Below are 12,358 nucleotides of genomic sequence, written 5' to 3' on the forward strand. Positions count from 1 at the left end.
CCAGAAGAAGAAGAGGAAGAGGAAATAAAGAAAATTAAAACAACGGACGCTGTTGATGGCGAAGACGAAGAAGAGATGTTTGACGAGGGTGAACCATCACTCGATGTAGAAATGCAGTTTGAAATGACACTAGACATGCCTGAAGTAAGGCAACAGGTTAAGATATCTGACGAGGAAGACTCAGAGAGAAGAAGAGGAGGAGGAGAAGAAGAGGAAGATGAAGAAGAGGAAGACGAAGAGAGAGAAACAGTTCTAGCGGACGCTAAACCTGGCTCATACCGTGCATATGCAGCCATGGCGCCACTTCCACTGAGAGGAATCTTTACAGGTGATGCATCAGAGCATGCAGTAGAAAGTAGATCAGGTCTTAGTCACCCGGATTTGCCTCTAGATCATGACCACATGTTTCAAGAGTATGCAGAGCAGCTGAGCCCTGAAGACCATGGAGACTCATCGAGTGTGGATAGTTTTGCCACTGTCGTTGCAGCAGATGCCGAAGAGGATGAGGAGGACTATACAGAGGACGAAGATCGGCTGGCAGAAATCGCCTCTATGACATCCTCCTTCCATTCAGACATGCAGTCGACACACTCAGAGCAAAAATTTGAAGAGGGCGAGTTCGAAGAAACGCCAACCATCATTTTACCGGAATGGCCTAGAAAGCAGCCAGAGATTAAAGAACCTGAGCTTTCTTCCTCGGTAGAGAGTGACTATAGGTATGATTCCAAAGAAAATGAGTTATCATCTTCTGTAGAAAGTGACCGTTATGGTAGCAATGTCGAACTGTCCTCGTCTGTCGAAAGCGACAGATACGAGTTCGTGGACCGTGCGGCTTTGTCGGTCATCACAGAGATGTCAGAAGAGGAACAGTTCGAGATGATTGAAAGGGACGAGCTAGGCAATGATACTGGCCCCGATTCAGATACTCACGAGCAGTTCCGCTGCTCGCCAGAGGACCCACTCGCTCCCCGTGTGTTGCTTCATCAAAACTTTTTGGTAGAAGCGTCGAGAAGGACGATATCTCTGTGTCTTCCTCTCTTCTCGAGTTTGAGAGACTAGAAAAGCAGGTGGGCGGGGCAGGGTCTGGGTCAAGCTCCGTAGAAACGTCCGACAAAGAGAGCCTGTTCGGCTCCTACGACGAACGAAAGCTTCAGTACCACTCAGGTTCATCTTACGATGAACGGAGATTCGAGTATGGGTCTTTTGACGAGAAACGACTGCTACGCTACAAGCGAGAGATGGATCGTGATGACGTGTCCGTTACATCATCACTAGCTGAGTTTGAAAAGCTAGAAAGAGAAATCGACCAATCAGGATCAAATAACTCCGTTGACAGGTTTGTTCACGAAAGCAAGAGCAGTGGTGGCAAATCGGGGTCAGGTTCAGGGTCTGGTTCCGTGGCCGGATCCGTGTCCTCTCTGGCTGAGTTTGAGAAATTGGAGGCTGAATGCATGGGAGATTCTGACGAGCGACGTAGCTCTGAAGACAGTTCGCTTCACAGGAGGAGCGAAACCTCGTCTTTAGCTTCGTTAACGGAATTCGAGCGCATCGAACGAGACCTTCTCATGAGTAATGAGCTAGAAGCCGAAGCGCAGAAAATTGTGTCAATCCTAGAATCGGGAAATCTCGAGTCTGCCCTACTTTTTGCGGCCGTCTACAGCGGTTCGGACGTCAGCGAAGCAGAAAGCAAACCAGACAAAGACAAGGATATGGAGCACGACTCTCTAAGCGAAGGGGATAGGGAGGAAGAGCCCGATTCGTTGGATACTTCCGAAATGACGGATATGACATCCAGCGTCATCTTTGCTGGACCCGACTTGACTACCGTGCAGCCAGGGACGATGCCAGAGCTGGATGGAGACTCTCTGGCAGGAGAGTGTATCATGCAGCTGTCTAGCGACTCTCTTGTCTTGACCCAGCAACTGCGCACCTCGGACTCGAGCAAATTCGAGACAGATTCTCTGTACGAGCAGGAGGACATATTCATTCGCTCTACAGACTCGCTGGAATTCGAGAAGCGTTCCGACAAGTGCGACCAAGACTCTTTGCAAGAGGACATCATGCAGGCCTCCACGGACTCGCTGGAGCTAGTACAGGTGGAGCACATGCCAGATAACATCATGCTCATGTCCGTGGAGTCTGCCCGCTGGAGCATGGCCAGCTCCGGCTGCACGGCCAAATCGGCGGAGTCGCACACGGATTCTCACGACTTCATGCAAGTGTCTGTCGATTCTGTGGAGGATTTGAAGGCATCCAGGTCCGAGCACACTTTGAAAATGGAACTCTCCCAGACCGCTCAGATCACCACTAAGAGTGCAAAGACAGTGAAGCCCCATCCTACCAACCCTTTCCTTGATGACGAAGGCAACGTTATGCAAAGGGACACGTATTCAGACGACGACGAAGAGGAAGAGGCAAAAGAGAAGGAGAGCCCGTTCATGTCGTGGGGTCCGTACACAGAAAGGAAAAAGGTTTACACCATGGCAGAGTGGGAAGCCATGAAGAAAGAAAAACTGCGTGAAAGAGAGGAAGGGTACTACCTGCATGGAACTGCGAGTACCGTCCCCACGCAGGCCACAGCTAGAGGTACTTTGAGCATCCATCATGCTGACAAGTTGATAACCATTTCCCTCCATTAAGTGTCGGCTTTTTCCGCCGTCTCTCGTGCACCTTCGCTCACGCATGTCTGTCGCTTTTTTGTTGGCCCTGTTGCTAGGCTTACATGGTTTAAGTTCACTTTCATTTTGAGTTTCTTTTTCTGCCGTCTGTGTGGTGTTCATTTCCTGTCTCAGGCAGTGTGCTTTGTTTGGATTTTTTTTTTCGGTTCCAGCAAAGTACTGCTTCCTCTGCGACTATGTGGACACCGTATTCACAATAACTGTTTGTTGTCTTTCAGGTGCTCGGACTGATATGGTTTTGTAAATCTGTTACCGTCCTGTAAGACGTTTAACCGCACGACTGATGTTAGTCTTCCATCCAGTTCACATATAAAATTATTCAAATAATGAAATATTATGTTGTCATGTAGTCTTTCCAAAGAAAATTGATATAATGCTTTGGGAACATCAGGGTTGCTGGTGGGATTTACATCCTTTTTTAATGTTGACCGAGACTGAGACACTCAAAATATTTTCAAAACCCTGATAACACTCGAAAATTTGTTCTCTTGTCGAGCCCACACAGAAAAAATGTTTGCTGTGGAAAGTAATAGCCGGAGTAAACAGTACTGACATCTATTTTGTGTACATAATTTTGTTTCTTTTCTCTTACCTCCAATTATATTACTTTATTTAAAAGTCTAACAGTGCTTTTTTCACATGAGCAGGCAGAGCACAGTGCAAGTTATGTTTTCCCAAATCTGAGTGAATAGCCCTTGTACCACAATGTGGATCGAGACACCTTTGTCCCTAAAGCTGCAAAAAGTTGGAGTGCTAGTCCTTTATATTGATGAGGTGTATCTTAATTTGATATTTTTATGTTACATCATGACACGTTTTCTGTGCATGGTGATTTGATTTTTTTGTAGGGTGGTATCTCGAGAACTAAATGGATGTTGGTAATTTACTCGAATTTGGGGAAAACATTACCTTATACTGAAGTCAGCCTAGTCGTGTTGAGAAAATCACTTCTGGTAGCTGCTGTGACCACGAAAGAAATGGAATCTTCCAAAAACGTAAATCTCATGGCAAGATTATTTCTCAAATTTGCCGAACCTTGACAACCCTAGTCAACTGTCGTGCGCATTGTCGAGTCGTTCCCTTGTAATGATGTCCTTTAGGGGTCATGGTCTGTTGCATTTACTTTCATGAAAGTTTTTTTTTTTGGTTCCGATTCCGTACGTCGTATCTATTTTCATTTTTTAAGTGACTGTTCTCTTTCTTAGTTTTCTTACTTAAAATCTTTCAAGTGTCTTCGTCAGCTCATGTCATTTTGTTTTTAAATGAGTAGCAGTTGTTACCGAAGCTGAATGGTCGGGGGGAGTTAGGGGTAGAAAGGTTATATCTGTTGTTCGCGTTGAATAAGAAAAATTACCAAAAAATTTATTTGCATGCATGTGTGCGTACATACTTACGTGCGCACATACAGTCTGGTCTATGTAGTTTCAATTTAAAGCATTTGGTGGCGATATAACCTCTGTAATGATCTTGTTTCTTACCATTTTAGGGAGGAGTTTAAGTTTTAAGTTTTTTTCATGGTTTTTCTCTTTTTTTTCTCTCTCTCTTGCCTGCTGCAGCAGACAGATCGGAGGATCGCAGCGGCCTCAGTGAAGAAGAGTCAGGTGCAGTGAATGTTATTAGACTAGAGTGGAACTCTTTTGTGTTTAGGTTAATGAATACCATTTTATTTACACGTAGAGTGCAGCTCATTTTGTGTTTAAATTAATGAATACCAATTTATCTGACGTGGTTATTAGATCTAAAGTGCTACTCTTTTTTGTGTTTAGATTTATAAATACCATGTTGTAAGTGTTGTTATTAGCCTAGAGTCACCTCTCGTGTTTAGATTTCACCATTTTATCGAGCGTGGAACTCTTTTGCGTTTAAATCACTGAAAACCATTAATGTAATGTAGCATTGAATCATGGAAGTGTGTGTGTATACAAGTTCGTGATTGAACTCAAGTGTTTACTTTTTTAAACACCTGCACACTTTTGTCACTGTGGTTTTGTTTGCGAAAGGAAAAGGCAAGTTTTCTCTGTTTCGTGACTTCTTAAAATGAGTTTGTTTAAAAGATCTTGAGTCTCGTTGTGAAGAACGTATGACCATTTTGTGCCAGTTGTACACTAAGACCGGTGTTGCATGGTACATTACAAGTATATGTCAAACATAAACAGAAGAAACGTAGACTTCAGAGAAATATTTAACCTTTGCCTCATTTTTGCTCATTCAGTGTTGTTGATTAGAAATATTTTCTACGTCAGTGCTTGAATTGTCAATGTTTTTTTAATCTTTAGCTATAAATTATTAATTTAAAATATAGTTATTCGTACTTTGATGCGATTAATTTGCAATGTCATTCACGGCTGGTGTTGTCTGCTTTTAAAATGTGTCCTTTGTTATTTGCGTTTACATACCATAGGCATCCAATATTTGCTTTCTTTTGGTCACAACCACCTGTTGGTCTTTGTTTTATATGTGTTTAAGTATTAAACCCTCATTAGTTAAAGAACCCGAACAAAGAGCAAGCATTTTTCTTAATTCAAGGTTTTTTTGGTTTCTGGTGCAGCAGCTTTGGTGTTGGCGCGCAGCCAGTGGTTGTGTCCATATTCGCAGGCTTCACCTTTGTCATGTTTTGATTCATCAAGTTTTATCCCTTCTTCCAGGCTTTTTTTTTTTTTTTTTTTTTTTGGCTTGCATCATTTTTGTATTTCATGCTTTGCGTTTACAGCTTTTCAAGAGGCGTTTTGTTGTCACAGATTCCATTGCGCCCAGCATCACGGCTTCATTGTTTTTATTAGTATATTTTTCATAATGTCGTAGTGCAAAGCTGTAAGATGGATTTTAGTGTAAATAACGCTAGATTTGTGCCTAGGATGGATTTCATGTCGAACCTGCAGCTCACGTGCCGATCAAAACGTTAACGTGTCGTAAGGCGTGCGCTATAGACTCTACAGTCCCACTTATTACACGCCCTGTACTTATGAAGCGAAAGTAAGTCATTTCTTCCCGGGCAAAATAGGGAAGCTCACTTAAAAGCGTGTTGTTTCCGAAGTTAAAAAGCAGTGTTGATACCCCACGGACACTACTTCATGTTTCTTTATCTCGGGGCACCGTTGTCGCCCCTTATAACTAAAGCTTCAAGGGTAAAACAAAATCTGCTTTATTAACGACATCGTTTTATTAACTTCGAAAACGAGACGAGAGTTCCCACGTTGCCCCAGGGTGTCGACTTAACCTTGCTTCATAACTACAGCTAAGGCGGGCACATGCAATTGTAGAATGCATAACAATATCGGCTAGGCCGACCACTTAGTGGGTTATAGAGTCGACATGAAATCCAGACCAATTTTGTACGACATGCTGAATTCGTCTTCAGTTTCAGATGTGCCAATGATTTTCCATGTTATCAGAATTTTTAAAATAAATAATCGGAAATTCAGATCAGTGGTTGCCTAATAAAAAGGTAGCAATAACTAAGGTGAATTGAGAAGGGGAGAAGAGAGAAGGGAAACTGATGAAACATAAAAATGATTCTATTAGTAGTAGCGACGTTTTGCCAGCTGAACTGACAAAACTAAAATTATTGCTTCGGAAATACGATTTCCAACCTAAGCCCAAGCCAACGCACGCAACGCACAAGTTTGATCGGTACTTCGACTCTCCAGCAGCAACACCTGTTCAGAAAACACAAACCTATTGCGTTATTTGATGGGTAGGTGTCAGGTTGCAATACACAAAGCTGTCAACAGTTCTTTGGAAAACAAGTTATCGCACGCACAGGCGCTCATACATACACACGTACGGTTGTTGCACGCGTTGTAGCCTCTTGTGACACATTTGGTGCATGTTGCATGTGCGTCAACTTTACCTGGTTCGTGCATTTTTGTCGATTGTTTTTCCTTTTTCACTCAGAAAGTATTGCGTTTTACCTAGCAAACTAATCACTAGCTTTTTTGTAAAAATGTTTGTGTGTGCGGTGCTTTGTGTTAACATTTTGCGTGACACTGCATGACCTTGCAAAGAGGATTTAAGCCTGACCCTCCGTTAGCTGCATGAATATTTGCTGTTCTTTGCCTTGACTTTTGTGGTAAGGTTTATCGGCGATAAGAAAAAGATTTGTTTCACAAATTCTTTAACATTTTACTAAACAGATTGAGCGGGATTGTTAGTTTTGGAGTTTTAACCGCATTTGTGAACTAAGCTGTCATTATGCTACGTTTTCATCTAATACCATGAGCCACTAAATCGTTGCTTTATCTATGTACAATGTGAGAATGACCACAGCTAACATCACAGTAACTAGTGTGGCGATTTTATTTGGATAATGTCATTTGTTGTGTAACAAATACTTAGGATATGCATAACGTTGGTTGTTCGATATTTACTTCTGCATTAATTTCTTTCATAAACATGTAACCGCAGTACATTATTAATCAGTCAGCATTATTAATGCGTTTTTTTTAATGTTACTTTTCTGCCTTCATAACTATTGTTAATAACTACTGTTCAATGTGCAGTGCTGTGTTTAACAGCACAATTATTTACTAATTCTTTTACATTTTCATTTAATGAGAATGGTTTAAGATTTAGCCGCAAGGTAACATAGCTTCTTCAGGTTTCATTAACGTTCATTAACGTAGATTAATTTTGTGAAGAGTTTAAACGTCTGCTTGCGCAGTGTACTTACTCGCAGAAAACATCAAGCGTACGTCTTCATCAAATGGTGGCAGACGGCGCAATACGATAGCTTGCATGTGCTAACACACAGAGGCAGACACCATCGCTATCGCCGACCCGAAATATTACACACACACACGACAAACGCATGATTGCATTTGTGTTAATATGTGACCGAGATTGGCTGCTGATTTTTTTTAGGAGAAGTGGAGGCCAGCGAGAGCTTTGGAGAAGAGGAGATGCAGACACATAGGTAAAGGAAGCCTGTCCGTGGGATGGGCGTGTGTGTACTTGTCAGCAAGAAAGCATGCGAGCGTGGAAAGCTAAATTCTAGACAAAGACTTTTTCTCCCTCTGTGCATTGTTTTTCAGCCGATAGCCTTGTTAATCTGATCGTGGCACAGTTTACAACTTGCGTTTAAAATTGTCCTTCTTCCTCCTCTCGTATCCAGGCTACTGATGAAGAAAGAGGTACACTCGAAGACGGTCATCGGCCCTGACGGACATGAAGAAACCTTCATCCGTGAAGATTCTCAGATCCACCAAGACTCGGAACCTCCAGAGGAGCTGAGAGACTCTATGCAGCAAATCATCAACCAGTTCATGGAAGATCCGACTGCTCCCGTGATGGGTGGTGAAGACGCTCCTAAAGAGCTGGAGGAAGGCACAGAGGTCTAAAACTTCCAAACTTTGAACTCAAAGCCCACATCTGGGCCGTTAAAATGTATAGAATTTTCTTATTCAGATTCGATAGTGCTGGCGATACCAAACCATTTTTGTAGTTTTTTTTAACGAAATACAGCAAAGTAGACGTTAACTCCTTTCCTCACTCGAAATTACACTTGATGTATTTAATGTATTCGGTTGTCTGATCTATGGCATGGTTCTCGCTCTTTGTAGACTGGCCGTTATGTGTCCGTTGAACCTCAGGCATCCGTGTTCCGTTTCAGCCAGCTTAAATATTCTCTGAGTTAAAGCTATCCAGAAGAAAAAGTGACAGGATGGATCAGTAACTTTTCCATGCTTCGTTGATTTTAAATACACTCATTTTGGAACTTGAAGTTTTTCTCTCCCTCGTGCATTCCTTGGATTGTTGATTCTGCACTCACTTCCCGCTCCATCCCCTGTACAGGTTGGAGAGAACAGTCGCAAATTTTGGGATCAAACACACTTGGATCTGTCGTTGTGAAACTGGCAGTTTGTATGACATGACTGCCTCAAGGTTAAGGAATGTTTCGTTTCGTTTCACTCGTTTAATCTTTTTTCTAACGTGGATGAAATACCAACAGCCGCTCCATGAAGAAGACAGCGATATTTTCCATTACCGACGAAAGCTTTTCATTACGATCATAGGCGTAAGTTATAAGCATGACCGTCATAGCCTATGATGTAATCATTTTACCCTGACTGGTGATTGACTCCCCAAGGAAGGGTAAATGTACGCGGTTTTTGAGCATGGAATTTGAGAAAGTTCTCCCTCACTACTTTGCTTACAAATGTACACGTTGCCATGTGTATTAGAAGTTTAATCATGTCTGTTGCCTGGGAAAAAAATACGCTGACCTGTTTGCTCCATCGAGACTGTTCGAACGCACTAGCAAGTTGTGACGCTATCTGCTCCTAAACAGAGATACGCTGACTCTGAGACATGGTGCAGATGACTTGAAAATGACTTTTCATAACATTTCCTACCGGATGTTACCTTAAGAGAGGTTTGTACCGTTTGACAAGTAGATTGACTTTGCCTGGATAGTTGGATGGGGAATTGTTCTTTTTTTTTTAAAAAAAAGTTATTACATGACACTGCCTCAGACCTTTATGACCTTTATTACTTGAAAAGTGTTTACACACCTATTGCCAATCGATTCTTCAACATTAAGAAACCAGGTGTTCGGAATCTGATGGCTTTGTTCCCCTGGTGGGAGGCTAGAAGGGCGTACTTTTGCAGCTCATCGCGGGGCCTGTGCTCGCCCCAAGCACTGGTCCTACAATAACCTGCATGTATGCAATGTTGTCATGACAACTTTGACCTTACTGGTTTAAGTGTGAGTTTTTCCCCCACAGTTTTCCCCATCTGTTTCGTATCTTTTCCTTGAAGTAAACCCTAAAATCAGACCTTGCAATGCTTATTCAATATATTTTACATTTTCAATTTTTTTACTTTTTTTTTAACGGAAAGAATACTTGGACAGATAGTATGTACTGCATGTAACTGTTAGGTTTTTTTAAATTAATATTATTGCCACTTTACATTATTAAAGGATGTATTAACTGGGTGGTCTTGTCTAAAGGAAAAGTTAAATGATTATTGTCAGCATTTTCATTGTGCTTGTTTAACTTTCCTGTCTGCCATCACGTTTTGATATATAATCTTAAAAATATAAAATACAAACTTTATGCGTCGCCATGTTGTTGAACCTAGCGAAGTGGAAACAGAAAATGTATGACTTTGGTGTTTGAATGAGTAGAATGTACATGTTGCTTTCCAAACAATTATTAAAAAAATAAAAGAAAAAGAAAACTCATCTTCAGTGGACATGCACTGTGCTTAATATCCATTAATGTGCCACTCAGTGTATTTTTCTTTCTAGTTTACAAGATTCCTATGGTGTAATCATTGATATTCATGCAGATTTTTTTTAAATTGCTCCTCTTGTACAAATACACTGCTTTGGTACACATATAATTTAGTCTTGTCTTGTTTCACTTGCTGTCAAGAAGCTGTATGTCGTCGTTGTTGTATGTAAAGTTTTGTGACGGTAAATGGAATGTGAATGGAGATGGAGAGAGAGGGTGGTGTTCTGAGAGGAAGGGAATGGGTCCGGTAATATAGAATACAGCGAGTATTCCCAAATTTGTCTGCACTCCCATTTCTAAATATTTCTCTCCCCCGCCCTCCTTTGTGTGTGTTCATACCAGCAAAAATGGAAGTAAACATTCTGCAGAAAATACACTTTTATATAAATTTATAGGAAAAAAAGGAAAGAAAGAACGTAACGATCATACGTGAAGCCAGAAACTCTGTTCATCCAGAATGAATGCGGCTGCTGCTCTTTCACTCTTGAGAGCAAGCAAAAAAAGTAAGCTACTTTAACTTGATTTACTTCCACTAATATGCCTAGCCAGAAACGGTGATCAAACTGAAAAAAAAACGTGATCTAGTTTTAAAACTAAATTAAAAACACATTAGAACAAGATTCTAAAGAAATTTGACCCTTTTTCTTTTGTTCCATATCATTTTCAGTTTAGTTTCTGCATATTGTAAATGGGTGTCCTCTGATTGTGTACACATTCTAAAGGGAGATCAACGAGCCCGCGTCACTTGCAAGTGCGATGTAAAAATGTTGCCGTTTACCTTCACGATAGTTTTGTCAATTTTTTTAAACAAAACATCCTTTAACTCTGGCCACAAGGTCATTTATATGGTCCGTGATGTTTTGCTGTCACTCTTTGAGAATATAATGCAAGCAGCGGCACAGACCACGATTGAGCTGGAGTGCAAGATGTTCGTCTCAAGTAAACCTTAATATTCAGGGGCTAGTCGCACAACACATTAAATTGTAAGTGCTTTTAGGCCTTAAATCTATCTAGATAACCAGTTATATATATAAACACAATGCACACAACAACTTAAAAAAAAACTTTTTAAGATATGGTTTAAAACTTAAACAAAGAAGAAAAAACTACTTTCGGTCTTGTCAGCACACTTTTGTATTAGCTTGTGCAACATATCTAAATGACATGAGAGCGATTTTTTAGGGCGGGTGACTTTTGGAAGGCTTCCAAACTTGCTTCTTTAGTTTTAGAAAAGGTTGTGCAAATAGTATCAGAACAACAACAACAACAACAAAAAGCCGTGTAGACTCGATGTTAACAAGTAAAACCAACAGAGTCAAGATGGAGATAACACTCGCGTGGTACAGATGAAGACAGTCATCCCGTATCGTGGACCAGCCAGGCTCCGAGATCGATGTTGATGACAACGAAATTGAAGACACAAATTAACTGCCAACCATATCAAGTTCTTTCAAGAAAAAACAATATGAAATTTCACAAGTAGGTCCGACGAGTTTGAGCGCAATGATGTGATGGCAACAACAACAACAACAACAAAAATGCGGACATAAATTGTTTACGTACCTGCACTTGCAGCATTTTCATTCAATTGTGATCTACAAAAATAATCTTGAAAAAAATGTTGAAATCTAGTAAAGGTCGGGGAACACTAGGTCCAGCTCGGATTGGATATCGAGTGGCAGCATCATGGCCATATGTCATCTGATTATCATAACTGTGTGTTAAAGTTAATATTTAAAATATTAGTGACAGTCGTAAAAATAAACTACACTTATTTTTAAACTGTAATAATAAAAAGAAGGGGGAAAGGGCAATTTATCTAGTGTTCTACCTCAGCCGCCCCGCTCAACACACACAACTCGACTCGTATATGCCTCACTCCCTTCATCGAAAGTTGCATGGTTTTGTGGCAAACATTCGGAACGTTAATTGGAGCTTTTGGCTAACTAGCTAAGTGTAAAATACATTTGCACATGGAGCTATTTCTCCAATAAACGTCCTTGCTTTGCCTATACAACATGGCACTTCAAAGTTTTGACACTTCGATCGGTCTTCAGGACAATCACGTCACCATCACAAACACCATCATCAAGAACTCCAGGCTCAGCTAGGGAAAAAAAGTACGGGTAAGTGTTTGATGATTTTTTTTTTTTTTAATGTTTTGTAGAGAAGCAGGCTGAATAAAATTTAGAATTTCAGCGTTTTTGAGCAAGGACAGTTTATGCGTGGTCCGGGGTTTATATTGGGCAATATCTAAAATGGTACGCTCGAAGAAACATACGGTATGTATGTTTGGAGCGTATTGCATGCGGTGGTCAAAGGAAGAGTAGAGTGTAATAAAGGTGTAATAGCAATAATATAAGGCAGGGGAGATGATAAGGAACAGTCACATCATCGGTAACAGTTTTCATTCGACACTTGCTCACACGGAAAGCCAGCTCAATG

At 41.0% G+C, this 12,358-nt stretch overlaps 1 protein-coding gene across 1 annotated transcript; it reads left to right on the forward strand.

Moving 5' to 3' along the window:
* Positions 1–1,203: 1,203 nt before the first annotated feature.
* LOC112575051 lies at positions 1,204–10,019 on the forward strand. Its single transcript, XM_025256619.1, has 4 exons — positions 1,204–2,586; positions 4,235–4,279; positions 7,539–7,590; positions 7,789–10,019. Exons 1-4 carry the CDS (start codon positions 1,239–1,241, stop codon positions 8,012–8,014), a joined length of 1,671 nt encoding a protein of 556 aa, XP_025112404.1. The 5' UTR covers positions 1,204–1,238; the 3' UTR covers positions 8,015–10,019.
* The last annotated feature ends 2,339 nt before the right edge of the window (positions 10,020–12,358 follow it).

This window comes from Pomacea canaliculata, linkage group LG1, assembly GCF_003073045.1.
Source record: "Pomacea canaliculata isolate SZHN2017 linkage group LG1, ASM307304v1, whole genome shotgun sequence".
Lineage (NCBI taxonomy): Eukaryota > Metazoa > Mollusca > Gastropoda > Architaenioglossa > Ampullariidae > Pomacea > Pomacea canaliculata.